The 19,982-nt window shown below is 43.5% G+C and overlaps 1 protein-coding gene and 1 long non-coding RNA gene across 5 annotated transcripts in view; one reads left to right on the plus strand and one right to left on the minus strand.

Annotated features, from left to right (window-relative positions):
• s1pr2 (sphingosine-1-phosphate receptor 2) overlaps positions 1-3,194 on the plus strand; it is a 64,298-nt gene extending 61,104 nt beyond the window's left edge. For all 3 annotated transcript variants that reach the window (XM_039685999.2, XM_089128773.1, XM_039685997.2), the window contains one exon: positions 315-3,194. In XM_039685999.2, the coding sequence (XP_039541933.2) occupies positions 421-1,533 (1,113 nt within the window). In that variant the 5' untranslated portion in view covers positions 315-420 and the 3' untranslated portion in view covers positions 1,534-3,194. The remainder of the gene's footprint in view (positions 1-314) is intronic.
• Positions 3,195-7,318: 4,124 nt separating this feature from the next.
• Positions 7,319-14,134, minus strand: LOC148982057 (uncharacterized). 2 transcript variants are annotated; one of them, XR_016155182.1, is made up of 3 exons: positions 13,239-14,134; positions 12,197-12,314; positions 7,319-7,899 (listed from the first exon to the last, which is right to left on the minus strand). It is a non-coding gene; the product is annotated as an uncharacterized LOC148982057 (long non-coding RNA). The 2 variants fall into 2 exon arrangements; XR_016155181.1 differs by having other exon boundaries at positions 12,197-12,319; positions 13,239-14,130.
• Positions 14,135-19,982: the final 5,848 nt, after the last annotated feature.

The raw sequence follows: 19,982 nt of genomic DNA on the forward strand, positions 1-19,982 counted from the left end.
CCAAGGCGTCCTTCAGGTGACTGGCATCCTTTAGCATCAATATGAGACCCAGACCTAAACCTACCCATAAGAGTGCGTAATATTTTGATGCCATGTGCAGAGTATTTCGATGAAATGTCATTTGGCGTCACCTATTTGATGCCAAAGAAGGAGAATGCGTTGGTAATCTCACTCAAATTTGTCAATGTTGCCCACTCAAAAAGATTGTCTGGCACTGTTAGAGGTGCAGAAATTACAACTTTTAATAATTTGTCCCTTTTTAAAAAAAATATTTGGCCTGCCAGTAATTGTTATTTTTTTGTATTTGTTCCCAGGTGACACCGAAGAGCTTCCTGGGCCGCTGAGACGTGCCTTCGGGCTGGGCGTCTCGTTTCCTGTGGCCCTGCTGGCCCAGACAAGCTCAGACAACCTGCCCTCTGAATGACTACTGGCCGTCCAGTTGCACGGCTTTGCCAAGCTGTCACCATGAGCAAATACTCCCAGTACTTCAACAAGACCCTCATAAAGGTCCACTATCGTTTTACCAAGGACATGAACGATACGCAAATTAAAGAGCGCATGGATAGTAAACAAAGTCTGGACACCCTGAAAATTTTATTTGTCATAATCTGCAGTATCATCATCTTGGAAAACCTCCTGGTGCTCATTGCCGTGTTCCGCAACAAGAAGTTCCACTCGGCCATGTTCTTCTTCATTGGAAACCTGGCCTTCTCTGACTTACTCGCTGGCTCCGCGTATATCGCCAACATCTTTCTGTCAGGCCCCAGGACATTTCATTTGGTGCCCGTCCAGTGGTTCATACGAGAGGGGACCGCTTTCATCGCCCTGTCCGCCTCAGTTTTCAGCCTGCTGGCTATCGCTATAGAGCGCTACATTGCCATCACCAAGGTCAAGGTTTATGGCTCCAACAAAACTTGCCGCATGTTCCTTCTGATCGGAGCGTGCTGGGTGATGTCCATCCTTCTGGGAGGTCTTCCCATTATCGGCTGGAACTGCATTAACCACCTGGAGGATTGCTCCGCTGTTCTGCCTCTCAACACCCGCTACTACGTCCTGTTTGTCGTCACCATCTTTACCATCATCTTGCTGTCCATCGTGATCCTTTACGTTCGCATCTACCTGATTGTGCGCACCAGCCACCAAGAGGCCACCAATTCTCCAGCTTACGCTCTCCTGAAGACGGTCACGATCGTGCTGGGCGTCTTCATCATTTGTTGGCTGCCCGCCTTCACCATCCTGATCCTGGATGCTTCCTGTCCGATCCAGCAATGCCCTATCCTCCACAAAGCTGACATCTTCTTCAGCATCGCCACGCTGAATTCTGCGTTGAACCCGTTGATCTACACGCTGCGGAGTAAGGACATGAGGAAGGAGTTCCTCAGGGTTTTGTGCTGCTGGGGGCTGCTCTACTGCGGCAGACCTCCTCACCGCTGCATGGTGCCGCTCAAGAGCTCAAGCTCAATGGAGCACTGCACCAACAAGCACGAACATCAGTCGACTCCCATCATGCAGGACTGCACTACCTGTGTCTGATTCTGCCTCCACAGTACCTAGGTGGGTAAAGATAAGGGGAGACTCCATCTTGGAGACGAGGCACGTTCAGAGACCTCATGGATAAAATGAGAATCACAATCAACGTCTTTGGACTCTCACAGGTGTGGTACTGGACTCCCTTGTGTCCTTTGTTGCTTCTTGACCATCACAGAATAAGACCATCACATGTTTGACATTTCCAGGCAAATTAAAAAGAGCCAAATCCAAATGGGAATATGTATTTTAGCTCTTTGACAGAATACGAAAAACCAAAATGTAAAAATATTGCACTTTGTAGACTTCTATCTAGGCAGTTTGGGATTGTATATTTCTCCTGTGCTGACTAACCTACCAGAAGTCAAATACAAGATGTGTCCTATCCTATCCACAAGTAGAGCAAGTTCGACTGCCACTGTCATGGTTCAGAGATATGAGAGGACTTATTGAAATGTAAGGATCGACAATGCACTCCACATGAGCCAAACCACCACGCATGCTTGCAGAACCTTTCCCATGTATTTATCGAATTACTTGATATGCATAACACCCTTTGATTACCGACAAGACAAGTATTCAGCTTCATTGTATTGCATGAATGTCTAACCTGTGTAAAAACTAATATGTATGGCAAACCTATGTACAATTGTCAATGTTACTTCAATTTGTCCATCTAAACTCACTGTCCCTTTCCGTTTTATTTTTTTTTTAACATTCCTAATTTGTCCTATGAGGAAAGCACAGTCGGCATATGATTACTGTAATCCTGAAATGAGTTTCTCACAGCAGCCGGTGTAAATTCTGGATCTGTTGGCATGACAACGTCGTAGCGTCGCTGCGGCAGCGTGTGCTTCGTGTTGTGCCCTCTTGACGAATGGAACTGAATAGAAGAATGAAGTGTTACAAGCGAACATTTTCGCTGATCGACAGTATTAGTGAACTTTATTGTTCTCCTGTTGATTATTGAGCTTGCAGCAACAAGAAGGCTCGCACACTGTGAAGTATTAACGACAGTTAAAGTTAATTGAAATTGATAGGCCGTTGATGGGACAAATTGAGTATGACTTTCTCTCTTTTGAAGGCATATTCATTCTGAAATATGGGAACCCTGTCTTGTAATGGATCACAAGTCTTCTGAAGACGATTTAAACTTCCTGCAACTTCAGGAAGTCCGGTGTTTCCTACGCTTCCTCCTGTTGTTATGAATTGACCTTAATGTTGTTATAAGTTAATGTCATCAGCCCAACACTTTCACTCACACAATCAAACCCATTCAGCGTTTGATCCCAACATGTTTTAGTTTCCTCTGTTGATCGGTTTGGTTCAGCAGAGAAAGCACTTTGGCAGCTCTTCCAATGCCGGTCTAATGTATTTTGGTTTTTCTTTCTTTTTTTTTTTTAATGCATGAAGAGTGTGAGCATCACTATCACTCCGTTCAATGTAAAACATTGCCTACCCTGTGGAACAATGCTAGTGTTTTTTGTATGATAAATATATTAATGTATGTATGTATCTATGTACAGAATGTATGTATTGTGTGTATACATGTAGAATGTCTTGTGTGCAATAGCCTTGTGTTTAGTAGTAAGCTACCTGTGCTAAATCGGTACAATCCCAAACACTAATCTAGGTACATGCACATTAGTTCATTCCTTTTTTTTAAATAAATAAATGAAAAAGTCATTGCTTGATTGTCATTCTTTAATTTATATGTTTTAAGGGTGTTGTTGAAAATTATTATTGCTTATTGATTGATTGACTCCATCATGATTGCATTTATGCATTTAGCATATGCTTAAAGGGATAGTTCACACACACACACACACACACACACACACACACATACCTACTTAACCACAATGTGAGGACGTATGACTGGGAACCCTACCTTTAGGGACACCCCTTTCTGAAGGGTCTAGAGACAAAAGAAAAACATGATTGCACTTCTGGAGAAGCGGTCATCACAATTATCACTTGATTTTATCAATAAAAGCCTTCCTTAAAGACCTGACATTTTGCCTTCACTTTGGGGACAATATTTTTTATGTCCATTTTGGGGACATTAAACACAAACTCTGGTCAAGTCATACTTTGAGGACCATGGTGATACACAAACTCTGGTCAAGTCATACTTTGAGGACCATGGTGGTACACAGACTCTGGTTAAGGTATACTTTCAGGACTATGTTGAGAGATGTTATATTATTTATCCTAAGACAGAAGTAGAATATTACAATTCAAAGTTCCAATACTAGTGGACACTGAAATCAAGCTAGTGCAGAGATAAAGGTGTGAGAGAGTACACTGGGTTTTCATTTCTTCAAGATCACTGTAAATGAGTAGCCTACATTTTTGTTGGATTTGTAGCTTGAGATCAAGTGCCTTTCCCCTCAGTCGGGAAATGACAATTAACATTCAGAAATATTATTGATTTGACTGTATTGACTATCAGAGATCAAAAGATGAACATAATTGTTGCAATTTGCAAGTTATTTTATGTGAAGCTGCTTTGAAACAATCTGTATTGTATAATGCGCTATAGAAATAAAACTGACCTCACTTCATGGCAGAGAACACAACACACTGACCATGGCCTGCATCCCTCAAGTTAATTTAGCACCGACTGCAAACTAATCATCATCATCACAAAAATGTCTTGAGGGTTTTCCTCACCAGAGTCAACTTTGGCCACTCACTGGGGCTTTATGGCATTAGGCATTTCTTCTATAAAGTGTAGTAACTGTCAAAAAAACTATATACAAATAAAAAAAGATACACACTCAGACTAAATGACTTTTTGGGGACTCTAGTGATACACACACTCAGATTAAATGACACTTTGGGGACTCTAGTGATACACACTCCGATTTAATGACACTTTGGGGACTCTAGTGATACACACTCCGATTTAATGACTCTTTGAGGACACTAATGACACACACTCCGATTTAATGACTCTTTGAGGACTCTAGTGATACACACACTCCGATTAAATGACTCTTTGGGGACTCTAGTGATACACACACTCCGATTAAATGACTCTTTGGAGACTCTAGTGATACACACACTCCGATTAAATGACTCTTTGGGGACTCTAGTGATACACACACTCCGATTAAATGACTCTTTGGGGACTCTAGTGATACACACACTCCGATTAAATGACTCTTTGGGGACTCTAGTGATACACCCACTCCGATTAAATGACTCTTTGGGGACTCTAGTGATACACACCCTCCGATTTAATGACTCTTTAATATTAAGAGTATTAAACATTGTGTTGAAAATACACATTGCAGTTAATGACAGAAATTCAAAAAGATATAAAAATAAGAAAAGAACAATGACAAATCTAATAAGTTGGAGGTGGGAATGATTCTCAGTGTCCAACCATCCTCTATACTTCCTTCATCCACCCTTCTTCAAAATCTCCATACTATCTCCTTTACATTTACTCATCCTTTTCATCGTTTACATCTGCTGTGTTGGACATTGCCTTGTGCAGCTGGGAGAAAATGAAAACTGAGACATGAGTCTGACACTTTCTGCTTCCCGTAGTGACGCTCACACTGTGTTTGCATACTTTACCACAGCTGAAGTGAAAATTGCATTATTTGCCTAAACACGTTTCAGAGATGTTTTCATGCAATACATGAACCGCTTAATACAACGTTTGTTTGAACAAGAATAAAGATATTTGAAAAAGCCTCTTTCCAAAGTTAGTTAAACCTCCTTAGAAAAAGAGGCAACTTTGCCCACAACACAGATGTGGTGAGACATGGGGAGAAAATAGACAAAGAATTTATTCACTGCATTTACTGCCAAGGGTTTTTTTTTTAACAAGCATAGCCTTTGGAAAAGTATCAAAAACTGTCCCCTGAAGCCTAAAGAGGATGATGCCCAGGGCCGGAAAAGAATTCAAACTCTGTGTTCTAAACACACCAATAGGCTTACAAGTGAGCAAAGGTTTCAAGAAAATACTGTCCTTTATGAACAAGATTCTGTAAGATTCATGATCATGATCGTGCTGAGTGTGCCCAAGAATTCAGGAAAATACACCAGGAAAGGTGGAACTACAACCAAACAACTCCTACAACATTGTGACTACATACAAAAACCGATGTGTGAGCATTAGTGGAACTGAAGGTGTGAGACTAAAAATATGTGATCCTGTCATGCAGAGAATCCGGCCAATGGTGGATCAGTTGTGTCGTCTCTCACCGGACTCTGATGTCACACGGCACAGTCACAGGGCTTCGCTGTCTGAAGTCGGACACAAGTTTTAACCATCATTCACTGCTTCAGGTCAGCCGCCGATCAGTCTGTGCAGCGCTGCATGAAGTCCAACAAGCCTTTTCTCTCCTCCCCTCCTTCTTTCAATCCCTCTTTACAGTCACTCCCTCTTTCACTCCCTCTTTCAATCCCTCTTTACAGTCACTCCCTCTTTCAATCCCTCTTTCAGTCCCTCTTTAAGAGTCACTCCCTCCCACTCCCACAACAAAGAGCGATGGAAAGAGGGAGTGAATGTAAAGGGGGACGGAAAGCGGGAGTGAATGTAAAGGGGGACGGAAAGAGGGGGTGAATGTAAAGGGGGACGGAAAGAGGGGGTGAATGTAAAGGGGGACGTAAAGAGGGAGTGAATGTAAAGGGGGACGTAAAGAGGGAGTGAATGTAAAGGGGGACGGAAAGAGGGAGTGAATGGAAAGGGGGACTTAAAGAGGGAGTGAATGTAAAGGGGGACTTAAAGAGGGAGTGAATGTAAAGGGGGACGAAAAGAGGGAGTGAATGTAAAGGGGGATGGAAAGAGGGAGTGAATGTAAAGGGGGACGTAAAGAGGGGGTGAATGTAAAGGGGGACGTAAAGAGGGAGTGAATGTAAAGGGGGGCAGAAAGAGGGAGTGAATGTAAAGGGGGACGGAAAGAGGGAGTGAATGTAAAGAGGGACGGAAAGAGGGAGTGAATGTAAAGGGGGACGAAAAGAGGGAGTGAATGTAAAGGGGGATGGAAAGAGGGAGTGAATGTAAAGGGGGACGTAAAGAGGGGGTGAATGTAAAGGGGGACGTAAAGAGGGAGTGAATGTAAAGGGGGGCAGAAAGAGGGAGTGAATGTAAAGGGGGACGGAAAGAGGGAGTGAATGTAAAGAGGGACGGAAAGAGGGAGTGAATGTAAAGAGGGACGGAAAGAGGGAGTGAATGTAAAGGGGGACGAAAAGAGGGAGTGAATGTAAAGGGGGATGGAAAGAGGGAGTGAATGTAAAGGGAGATGTAAAGAGGGAGTGAATCTAAAGGGGGATGGAAAGAGGGAGTTAATGTAAAGGGGACGGAAAGAGGGAGTGAATGGAAAGGGGGACGGAAAGAGAGAGTGAATGGAAAGAGGGAGTGAATGTAAAGGGGATGTAAAGAGGGAGTGAATGTAAAGGGGACGGAAAGAGGGAGTGAATGTAAAGGGGACGGAAAGAGGGGGATGGAAAGAGGGAGTGAATGTAAAGGGGACGGAAAGAGGGGGATGGAAAGAGGGAGTGAATGTAAAGGGGACGGAAAGAGGGGGATGGAAAGAGGGAGTGAATGTAAAGGGGAAGAAAAGAGGGAGTGAATGTAAAGGGGATGGAAAGAAGGAGTGAAAGAGGGAGTGACTGTAAAGAGGGATTGAAAGAGGGAGTGAAAGAGGGAGTGACTGTAAAGAGGGATTGAAAGAAGGAGGGGAGGAGAGAAAAGGCTTGTTGGACTTCATGCAGCGCTGCACAGACTGATCGGCGGCTGACCTGAAGCAGTGAATGATGGTTAAAACTTGTGTCCGACTTCAGACGGCGAAGCCCTGTGACTGTGCCGTGTGACATCAGAGTCCGGTGAGAGCGATTGGAGAGCAGGAAGACTCAGCCAGTGCAGTTTCTCCAGAGTGACTCATAAGCTCTGATGACGACACAACTGATCCACCATTGGCCGGATTCTCTGCATGACACCTGCATGTGTTTATTCTTACACCTTCAGTTCCACTAATGCTCACACATCTGTTTTTTTATAACAGTGAAATATAGTCGCAATGTTATATTGTGTCATGTTTAATTAAAAAAATAAAACTTATACATTGTAGACCCCACTTCATCTGTATTTACGCTTATGTTGAATTTTATTCTTATTCAAGCAGACGCTGTATTAAGCCCCACAAACCACCCTTTATTTCAAGAATCGTGATCCTGTTCTGCACATCATTTTTCACACCAGTCCATGTTCGCTGCTTCAAAGCTTCTGGCTCTGTATGAATGCATAGTCTTGCTTACCAGGAACATGGCATGTCTTCATGAACTTCATGTGTCTCTCTACTGCTTTTACCTCACTGTCCTTCCATTTCTTTTTGGGAGCATTTGAAGAACCTATGAAACAGTTGAAAAATAAATTCTCATTATTACATTCATCTCATTCTCATCTCAACTAAATCAGTGAGTAAAGACCAAATCAATGTGTAAAAAACATCCAAAAATCTAGCTGTGTCAATTGGTTTATGCTTATGCCGTTTATTAAATAATTATTATTTAATTATTTATTTAATTGACGCTAATATAGTAAAAGGATGACGTTGAGAAGTGATGTTTTTGGAAACAGAAACAGAAAAAGACTAACACTGTAATGTCTGGATGAGTAAGAGTAAGGAGCCCAGGGAGAAGAGAAGAACAGGCCCTGTGAGAGGTGCAGTGAAAGGTGCAGGTGAGAGGTGCAGGGAGACGTGCAGTGAGACGAGCAGGTGCAGTGAGACGAGCAGGTGAGAGGTGCGGTGAGAGGTGCAGTGAGAGGTTCAGTGGGAGGTGCAGGTGAGAGGTGCAGGTGAGAGGTTCAGGTGAGAGATGCAATGAGAGGTGCAGGTGAGAGGTGCGGTGAGACGTGCAGTGAGAGGTGCAGTGAGACGTGCAGATGAGAGGTGCGGGTGAGAGGTGCAGGTGAGAGGTGCAGGTGAGAGGTGCAGGTTAGAGGTGCGGTGAGAGGTGCAGGTGAGAGGTGCAGTGAGAGGTGCAGGTGAGAGGTGCAGGTGAGAGGTGCAGGTGAGAGGTGCAGGTGAGAGGTGCAGTGAGAGGTGCAGGTGAGAGGTGCAGGTGAGAGGTGCAGGTGAGAGGTGCAGGTGAGAGGTGCAGGTTAGAGGTGCGGTGAGAGGTGCAGGTGAGAGGTGCAGTGAGAGGTGCAGGTGAGAGGTGCAGGTGAGAGGTGCGGTGAGAGGTGCAGGTGAGAGGTGCAGTGAGAGGTGCAGTGAGACGTGCAGATGAGAGGTGCGGGTGAGAGATGCCATGAGAGGTGCAGGTGAGAGGTGCGGTGAGAGATGCAATGAGAGGTGCAGGTGAGAGGTGCAGTGAGAGGTGCAGGTGAGAGGTGCAGGTGAGAGGTGCAGTGAGAGGTGCAGGTGAGAGGTGCAGGTGAGAGGTGCAGTGAGAGGTGCAGGTGAGAGGTGCAGGTGAGAGGTGCAGGTGAGAGGTGCGGTGAGAGGTGCAGGTGAGAGGTGCAGTGAGAGGTGCAGTGAGACGTGCAGATGAGAGGTGCGGGTGAGAGATGCCATGAGAGGTGCAGGTGAGAGGTGCGGTGAGAGATGCAATGAGAGGTGCAGGTGAGAGGTGCAGTGAGAGGTGCAGTGAGAGGTGCAGTGAGAGGTGCAGGTGAGAGGTGCAGGTGAGAGGTGCGGTGAGAGGTGCAGGTGAGAGGTGCGGTAAGACGTGCAGGTGAGAGGTGCAGGTGAGAGGTGCAGGTGAGAGGTGCAGTGAGAGGTGCAGGTGAGAGGTGCAGGTGAGAGGTGCAGGTGAGAGGTGCAGTGAGAGGTGCAGGTGAGAGGTGCAGGTGAGAGGTGCGGTGAGAGATGCAGGTGAGAGGTGCAGTGAGAGGTGCAGGTGAGAGGTGCAGGTGAGAGGTGCAGGTGAGAGGTGCAGTGAGAGGTGCAGGTGAGAGGTGCAGGTGAGAGGTGCAGGTGAGAGGTGCAGGTGAGAGGTGCAGGTGAGAGGTGCAGGTTAGAGGTGCGGTGAGAGGTGCAGGTGAGAGGTGCAGTGAGAGGTGCAGGTGAGAGGTGCAGGTGAGAGGTGCAGTGAGAGGTGCAGGTGAGAGGTGCAGGTGAGAGGTGCAGGTGAGAGGTGCGGTGAGAGGTGCAGGTGAGAGGTGCAGTGAGAGGTGCAGTGAGACGTGCAGATGAGAGGTGCGGGTGAGAGATGCCATGAGAGGTGCAGGTGAGAGGTGCGGTGAGAGATGCAATGAGAGGTGCAGGTGAGAGGTGCAGTGAGAGGTGCAGTGAGAGGTGCAGTGAGAGGTGCAGGTGAGAGGTGCAGGTGAGAGGTGCAGGTGAGAGGTGCGGTGAGAGGTGCAGGTGAGAGGTGCGGTAAGACGTGCAGGTGAGAGGTGCAGTGAGAGGTGCAGGTGAGAGGTGCAGGTGAGAGGTGCGGGTGAGAGATGCCATGAGAGGTGCAGGTGAGAGGTGCGGTGAGAGATGCAGGTGAGAGGTGCAGGTGAGAGGTGCAGTGAGAGGTGCAGTGAGACGTGCAGATGAAGGGTGCGGGTGAGAGATGCCATGAGAGGTGCAGGTGAGAGGTGCAGGTGAGAGGTGCAGGTGAGAGGTGCAGTGAGAGGTGCAGGTGAGAGGTGCAGGTGAGAGGTGCAGGTGAGAGGTGCAGGTGAGAGGTGCAGTGAGAGGTGCAGGTGAGAGGTGCAGGTGAGAGGTGCAGTGAGAGGTGCAGGTGAGAGGTGCAGTGAGAGGTGCGGTGAGAGGTGCAGGTGAGAGTTGCGGTGAGAGGTGCAGGTGAGAGGTGCGGTTAGAGGTGCAGGTGAGAGGTGCAGGTGAGAGGTGCAGGTGAGAGGTGCAGGTGAGAGGTGCAGTGAGAGGTGCAGGTGAGAGGTGCAGGTGAGAGGTGCAGGTGAGAGGTGCAGGTGAGAGGTGCAGTGAGAGGTGCAGGTGAGAGGTGCAGGTGAGAGGTGCAGGTTAGAGGTGCGGTGAGAGGTGCAGGTGAGAGGTGCAGTGAGAGGTGCAGGTGAGAGGTGCAGGTGAGAGGTGCAGGTGAGAGGTGCAGGTGAGAGGTGCAGGTGAGAGGTGCAGGTGAGAGGTGCGGTGAGAGGTGCAGGTGAGAGGTGCAGTGAGAGGTGCAGTGAGAGGTGCAGTGAGAGGTGCGGTGAGAGGTGCGGTGAGAGGTGCAGGTGAGAGGTGCAGGTGAGAGGTGCAGGTGAGAGGTGCGGTGAGAGGTGCAGGTGAGAGGTGCAGTGAGAGGTGCAGTGAGAGGTGCAGGTGAGAGGTGCAGGTGAGAGGTGCAGTGAGAGGTGCGGTGAGAGGTGAGGTCAGAGGTGAGGTCAGAGGTGCAGGTGAGAGATGCAGTGAGAGGTGCAGGTGAGAGGTGCGGTGAGAGGTGAGGTCAGAGGTGAGGTCAGAGGTGCAGGTGAGAGATGCAGTGAGAGGTGCAGGTGAGAGGTGCGGTGAGACGTGCAGTGAGAGGTGCAGTGAGAGGTGCGGTGAGAGGTGCAGGTGAGAGGTGCAGTGAGAGGTGCAGTGAGAGGTGCAGTGAGACGTGCAGATGAGAGGTGCGGGTGAGAGGTGCGGTGAGAGGTGCAGGTGAGAGGTGCAGGTGAGAGGTGCAGGTGAGAGGTGCAGGTGAGAGGTGCAGGTGAGAGGTGCAGGTGAGAGGTGCAGGTGAGAGGTGCGGTGAGAGGTGCAGGTGAGAGGTGCGGTTAGAGGTGCAGGTGAGAGGTGCAGGTGAGAGGTGCAGGTGAGAGGTGCAGGTGAGAGGTGCAGGTGAGAGGTGCAGGGGAGAGGTGCAGGTGAGAGGTGCAGGTGAGACGTGCGGTGAGACGTGCGGTGAGAGGTGCGGTGAGAGGTGCAGTGAGACAAGCAGGTACAGTGAGAGGTGCAGTGAGACGAGCAGGTGCAGTGAGAGGTGCAGTGAGACGAGCAGGTGCAGTGAGAGGTGCAGTGAGACGAGCAGGTGCAGTGAGAGGTGCAGTGAGAGGTGCAGTGAGAGGTGCAGTGAGACGAGCAGGTGAGACGAGCAGGTGCAGTGAGAGGTGCAGGTGAGAGGTGCAGGTGAGAGGTGCAGTGAGACGTGCAGTGAGAGGTGGAGTGAGAGGTGCAGTGAGAGGTGCAGTGAGAGGTGCAGGTGAGAGGTGCAGTGAGAGGTGCAGGTGAGAGGTCCAGGTAAGAGGTGCGGTGAGAAGTGCGTTGAGAGGTGCAGTGGTGGTGCAGTGAGAGGTGCAGGTGAGAGGTGCAGTGGTGGTGCAGTGAGAGGTGCAGTGAGACGTGCAGGTGCAGTGAGAGGTGCAGTGAGAGGTGCAGTGAGAGGTGCAGTGAGACGAGCAGGTGAGACGAGCAGGTGCAGTGAGAGGTGCAGGTGAGAGGTGCAGGTGAGAGGTGCAGTGAGACGTGCAGTGAGAGGTGGAGTGAGAGGTGCAGTGAGAGGTGCAGTGAGAGGTGCAGGTGAGAGGTGCAGTGAGACGTGCAGTGAGAGGTGCAGGTGAGAGGTCCAGGTAAGAGGTGCGGTGAGAAGTGCGTTGAGAGGTGCAGTGGTGGTGCAGTGAGAGGTGCAGGTGAGAGGTGCAGTGGTGGTGCAGTGAGAGGTGCAGTGAGACGTGCAGGTGCAGTGAGAGGTGCACACTCGCCTAACAATAAATTCTCAGTTTTGTAGATTAACATTAGTACTAAACTGCTTAGTCATAAATACTTGCCTATACATTTGCTGATGAACTTCTCTAGAAGCACAGGCTTGTTGGTTTCACAGGAAATGTGATGCTCAGCATCCTGCAGTGTTTTTTTTACGATTTGATTTCCAGGCATGGCGACTTTCTTTCCTGAAATGAGTGGAAAAAATAAATTAAAATAAATATAATGTGAATGAAATAAACAAGCATATTTAAAAAATCTTGATGGTTCACCGAAAAACATACGTAATTAACATACAATTACGTTATTTGTTGTTCCAATTGAGCCTCATGTTGTTTCAAACCTGTGTTGTGTTTTTTCTGTTCAACACTAAAGTAAATATTTGCATTAGCCTATATCACAGAGCTCTATTCAATGACAGCATGTGTGATTAGCCAACAGGAATTTAGATTAAAAAAAGGCAACATGCCAATAAACATTTGTTCTGTGTCTTGTGACCCATTGACATGAATCTACTGTATATTCAAATCTGAATTAAGAGATACAGCATACAGGAGATTTTCAGTCAACCAGCTAGATTCAAAGGGACTATTTTTAATGCGTTTTTGTCTGCTTTGGACATTGAAACACACAATAAAAATACTATATGTACCGTCATTGGCCAAAAAAAGTTCTGTGAAGATTAATAATAATATAAACAAATAAACAAATAAAACATTTCACTGGAAAAAAAATATTTTGGGCAAATAATATCATAATATGTAACATAAAATAATAAATATATATATTAAAATAATTATATAATGATATAAATATAGAATTAATTATTTAAACTGACAGAAGCTATTTAACAACACTTTTGAGAAAAAAACAATGATAGGCTATCACTGACTCGGTTGTTTTGATTAATTTGGAATGTCTAAAAGTAGGCAATACACTTTTTTCCTTATTGCAACAAATCATCAAATTAGAAGCAAATCAATTATAACCAACAAGTAAAAAAACTAATCAAACCACTAAAATAAACCGCTTACTTAAAATAAACTTCCATATTTTACACTGTATATAGTTATCATGCATTCTCAGAACAAGAAGACTTGATCTCACCTTTCCTGCGTGGTAGGGAGGGGGTTGTCGTCTGTTTCGCGACCCACTGTCACGTGTCTGGATTTCCCGGGAAAATACAGTGACTGTCGCAGACTTGCGTCAATGACGTAGTTACGTTTTGTGTTTCACGTTGAAATTGTAACTATATTTATTTGACCGAATAAAAAAACTCTGATGAAGATTCTATGTTTTAATCACAATAGTGCTCTTCAAACACACACACACACAAAAAAAAACAAACAAACAAAAAAAAAACCTGTGGTGGAGTAAGTCTTTTAAACAAACCCAGCCGACTCGAACTAGAAACCAGTGCGCATGTCCGTACAAGCACAAGTTTAAAAGAGCACATAATACCTAAATAAGAAACCTAGATCTCTTGAACAGACATCTTCTGTTCTACTAATAGCATTGATTAATCAAAATAGTAAATTGATGTCTGCAAATACACAGCAGGGCTGATATTCAAGCTCTCAGTTTTGCACGAGTCTGTGTTGTAAATTATTTGAGTTAAGATGGGGGATAGACCTTATAAAAGTGCTTTAAAAACCCATAGCCACAAAAGATTGTCATATTGTGAGCAGCACTTCAGCTTAGCTATCTACCTGTCTGTCACCGCAATTTCAGCTCTCTGTGCAGTCAATTGGACTTTGGTCTCAGTCAGTGCAGTGGGGGAAGGGCGCTCGCGCGCAATTAGTTGTCAGTGTGGGGGAGGGCGATCTGGCAGATCACAGAATGAACAGATCTCAGTCAGACTGACAGTTACAGGCAGAATTAGGGTTAGTGCAGATCCAATGGCTTTTATAATCAAAGACAGAACAGAATATTTCTGTAAACAAACATTTAACGTGTCAGCTGGATTCATGATTCTTTTAAACACTTTTTTTCTTTTGTATGACTATATTCTGCTCTATCTATCTATCTATCTATCTATCTATCTATCTATCTATCTATCTATCTATCTATCTATCTATCTATCTATCTATCTATCTATCTATCTATCTATCTATCTATCTATCTATCTATCTATCTATCAATAGAGAGAGAAAGAGAGATAGCCTATGTTTGCTGCTCTCCTTAATAAACAGTTGTGTGCACGAGCTATCAGCTCTACCAAACGTTTCCACTAAGAAACGAACATTGTTATTATGTTTTGATTGATACTGTGAAGCTGCTTTGATGCAATCTAAATTGTAAATAGCGCTATATATACTGTAAATATACTTGACTTGACCTGTCTGCAAGATGTCTGTTAAAGAAGTCAGTCTCAGTGCTGTGGGGGGAAGGGCAGGCTGATCACAGTATGAGCAGTTCTCAGTCAGACTGACAGTCACAGGCAGGGTTAGGGTTAGGGTTAGTCCAGATCCAATGGCTTTTAAAATCAATCTATCTATCTATCTATCTATCTATCTATCTATCTATCTATCTATCTATCTATCTATCTATCTATCTATCTATCTATCTATCTATCTATCTATCTATCTATCTATCTATCTATCAATAGAGAGAGATAGAGATTTATGTTTGCTGCAACTGCTCTCCTTTATAAACACAGTTCAGTCACTATTGCACACGTACGTGTGCAAGTACTATAGAGTTATCAGCTCTACCAAACGTTGATGTTTTTCCACTAAGAAACAAACACTGTTATTATGTTTTGATTGATACTGTGAATCTGTTTTGATGCAATCTATATTGTAAAAAATGCTAAATACTGTAAATATACTTGACCTGACGTATGTCTGCAAGATGTCTGTTAAAGATCACTTCATCTGGAAAGAATCTGCTGTTTACTTACATCTGATAGACACCTTTAAGATGTCAGTTTAACATACATTCTAAATCATTACATCTTAAAGACATCTTCTAAACGACTATTTGACATTTGACAGGTAACACTAGACGTATTGCAGATGAGCAAACACTCTTACGTCTTCCAGATGTAAACACACACATCAAATAGACATCTCTGTGATTTATGCGTGTTATCAGGGTTAGTACATTTCTTGAATCATCCTTAAGATTTACAAACAAGGAAAGTGCATTTCGTACAAGCAGCAGAACACAATAGATTACCATCAAAAGCCTGCAACTTGCTCAAAATCCTTAGTACATTATATATCAATGAACATATCAGTGCCTTGTGTCACTAACAAGAATGTCAAAATGCTTAGATGTTGTCAGTATAACTGTATCAGTACTTTTAGAAGTAAACAATGGCTACGATTTTGATCACAATGATTGAAAATACAAAAGACTGTCCTTTATCTGTATGCCACATAAACACACATGGCCACACATTAATCTAGAGCAGGAATGGGCTACTCCGTTACTTGAGGGCCACTGTCCTGCAGAGTTTACCTCCAACCCTAATGGGCTCTATGCACGGTGGTATTTCGGGTGAAGGTCTAAGGATGCTGGATTACTTCCACCAATCGTTGAGTCCAATGTTATACAGAGAATTTATATTGGATTTTATACTCTATGGTTATACTAAAGAAACATTTGTCACAAAAACAGACAAAACAGACACCCCTTATTGTGTTTATGGTTCTTTTTTTAATTATATTAAATAAACATAACTATATATAAAATTACACCTAAACGTATTCATATTTTGTTTCAAAGACGGGAGGATAGTAAATTTTGAAGACTCTGCCATAATCCCATTTGCCTTGGTTTTCCTCCACTTTAAATCTCCCCAACCGGAAACTGACGAGAATCATGCGTCAAATGCGGAACTTATGTGTGCATATAGTCTATTAAACACATCTGAACAAGCTAATCAATGTTTTCAAGATTGAAAACAAATTTTTGTCAGGGTTGGAGCTAAACTTTGCAGGACAGTGGCCCTCGGACCGGAGTTGCCCATCCCTGCTCAAGATGAGACTGATACACTGTTGGTGTGTTAAAAAATTACAGTATAATGTCATTGCAATAAAGAAAAAAAGACTTGTGAACAGTAGCCTTTAGTGAACACTGTCTGATCACACACCTGTTCTGTCAACAAATGCTTGAATGATTGAGGACACACACGTTGTTCTCATGGCTCACCTTTCAACCCGTCTCAGTCATGAGGTCATGACTGAACTTGATTACAAAAGCGACCCTTTTTTCTTCAGAAACCTACAGTCTTCCTCTGTTTTACCTCTGTATCCACCACACATCCTTACTCCTCTTCTTCTCTTTAGCTGTTTCCCCTGTTGTTCTTCTGTTCTCAGAGTGTGTGACGTTTTGTGCTCTGTTTATATGCCAGGGTAAGATCATGAGATGCACTCTGAGCGATTATAGAGAACTGGTGATCATTGATTGATCTAATGCTTTACATTCCCCTTCATTAGTGAAATACAGAATTCACATCTGCAATTCAACAATTCAGGACAGAAAAAGTCAAATAGAATTGTATAAAAAATATGTTTGACAGTTTGTGACAACTAGTTTTGCATTTAATGACTTGTGCATTTACAGTTATGCACTTACCATTCTGCATTTAATGACTTATGGAACTATGCCTATAGGCTATGTATTGAGACTATTCAATAGAGAACCAGTATAATACATTTTGATAAGCATGATATAAGCAATAAATCATTTAAGAATCAGCAGACACTTACCAAAGCATTTGCAATTTGTTCAAAAGAATGATAAACTGCTTTTATGATGTGCATAAGTGACTAGATGATGATGTCTAAAACAAGAATTTTAGTTGTGATCTGAGAAATGCACCAAATAAGCGACTGAAAAAAACATCAGTATAATTATTATAATAATATATTAGAATGTGTGCTGTAACTGCTCTCCTAAAATAAAATAATGCAATACATCTAAACTAATCAAATCTAATCTAATATACTATAATATAATATAAAGAGAAATGTTTGCTGTAACTGCTCTCCTCTATATAATATAATATAAAGAGAAATGTTTGCTGTAAGTGAATGTGTTGCTGTGGTAACGGACTCCTGCACGTGCGGTGGGCGGGGGTGTGGCGGCGGCCGCTCCGGGAAGTCATCTGATGTATTAAGTGAGTGAGAGGGAACGGCAGAAGGCAAAGTAAGAGAAAATACTTTTTTTTTTTTGGTAAATCACTCATAAAAGCAAGCGATTAAGCATGTTTTCACATCTTTTTGTGGCTTGTGTGTCTTTATTAAACAAACTCGTTTGGAAATCATCACACCATGTTGACAGATTTAATCCTCCGCTTTTGGAATAAAAATGTATCGTACTTTTAAAATTCACATGACGCAATGTCTGTCCTTTCCCCGCTTCAAACTCGTTCCTGCATGATTAATAAACTTCTAGGTAAGTTACTGTGTAGTCTCGGTGACGCGCAGCAGCGCGATCTTCACACATAGAGATGCGGGAGCAAAACTGCGAGGATTAAAGTTTAAAAACATGCTCATATACGTCATGAAAGCTCCTGCTGCTCAGGGTAAATTAGTAAATGTTAATTTAAATAATAATTATTGGCAATTTATTTATATATGAATGTAGATTCTCTGTTTATCTATTTATAATAATGATTTTTTTGCCTCCGCCATCTTTGTTGATGACGTAATGGTCTCTGATTGGTCATATCAACAAGTCCCGCTCTCAGAGTCGCTTCCTGCGCTCTGATTGGTCAGAATCCCCAAAGTGTGTATCTTTTCCGGAAGTGCAGTACTCCTAGAGGGCGCTGTGTTATACACACTTAGTGGGGGGGGATACACACTTCACATACACAAATCACTTAAAAGTGATTTTTTGGGACAAGTGAGATTTTAAGTCTGGACACCATTTTAGAGCATGCTGAATGCCATTATATAGTCAAACAAATGAGGACATAGAAAATGTCCCCAATTTTTGAGGTGGTCCTCAGTTTACTGGTGTGTATCCTGGTGAATGTACCCAAAAGGGACATAAACAAACACACACACACACACACACACACACACACACAAGAAAAACAGACGGTTGATAGCCTTTGACTTTCATAGTAAGAAAAAAAATACTATGAAAGTCAATGGCTATCATCAACCAACATACTTAAAAAAATCGTTTGTGTTCAACAGGAGACTTGTACAGGTTTTGAACAACATCATGGTGAATAAATGATGACAGAAGTTTCATTTTTGGGTGAACTGTCCCTTTAAGTGTAACTTCTGAGGTGGTTGTTGTGTGCGTGACAGAAATGATTAATGCCACTACGCAATTTGTTTTGAATGTCAGACCTACGCAGTATTGGGTTAACAATCTGAACTCAAGAGCTTATTCAACATATTACAGAAATCTAAAGAGACACAAAAAAAAAAAAACTAAAAATGTTAGCATGCACGAACATGGTTAAAGGCAGACTCGCCATGACATGAATCTATTTGCTAACAACATTACCCAACTGCTGGCCTTGATTTCTGACAGTCCAATAAGTGCCAGTTCCAAGGTTTTATGGGAGTGCAGATGTTTAGCTGAAGGCTTTTGTAGGATACCAGGAGTATGACTAGATCAATGGGATTGGCATGGGAAAGGGGTTGCTGGGACGGCATGACCATAAGCTGGGGCTACTCTTAGCTAAAAAAAAGAAAAGAAAAGAAAAGATTGTGAACCCTGACTGAGTGGGCTTAAAGATGGTCTGGCCTGGTTGTTGTCAAACATCCAGAATTCCTGAGTGGGAACAGCAACCCACCCTGGGAGACTACACAGCTGGGAATATGGCCATGAGTTAGCAGGAAGTGACGTCAGTCATGGTTAAACTGCTGCAAACATATAGAGCTGTTCTCAGTAAATTCCGTGATTTATGTTCATTCTCTACACCCACTCCACGCCGCAATATGTGGGAAGATGATTATTCAGACAGCAGTAAACTACAACCGCTGTGCAACAGTGCCACCTTGTGGTCAGCCAAAGAAACGAGTTTGACTCATATGCCATTGTACTGGACTATTGCGCCATCTATAGGATTAACGAGGATTGCATGATAATGTGGGCTGATCAAACTATGAATGATTATGTCAGATTGTTGTGGTTGGCAATGTGGTGACAGGAGTAGGTTACTATGAAATAAAATCATCTAAAAAAAGATTAAACTTTTAAAATAACAAAATGTTTAATTTGTATTTCTTTATATACTGGTTATATATGTATATATATGATATTATTATATTTTCTTTTTAATAGTTCAATATAAACATGAATATCAAATATGAACACTGAAAATGCAAATTATAGGAAATGCTGCTGCTGCTGTTGAATTTCTTTAACATTAGATTCATGTTGATTTTAGGGTGCCTTTATTTCACAGGACTCTGCATTTATTTATGTTTATTTATACGTTTATCTGTTTGTTTGTTTGTTTGTTTGTTTGTTTGAAGATACATAAACTTGATTAAAATAGACCAATTTAATTGGTCGGTTCGCTCCAAATTTCTATTCGTCACTGGCAGTTAAATATTTACATTGGAAGAGTTGGGCTCTTGGAGCAAATTTGCACCCCTGAGCGAGGCAAAACGTGGTACATCCTATATCGGTTGAGTCTTCTGAAGCCGTACAAGAGGTGCACATAAAAATGAATCCTTGGAAACAACGTACGATTTGATATTCCTTCACCCTTAAAGTATATATTTCATAATACTAATGTCATTTTCATATACTCAAAAGAACGTACTTGAATTATTTAAAACCAAAATAGAAACGCACAACTTATTTGACACAGTTGACCCCCGTGCTTTGAATAAGAGTGGTAGCGTCCAACTCGCGTTTCCGCGCGAAAAG

This window comes from Pimephales promelas, chromosome 3, assembly GCF_988280905.1.
Source record: "Pimephales promelas chromosome 3, fPimPro1.hap1.1, whole genome shotgun sequence".
NCBI lineage: Eukaryota > Metazoa > Chordata > Actinopteri > Cypriniformes > Leuciscidae > Pimephales > Pimephales promelas.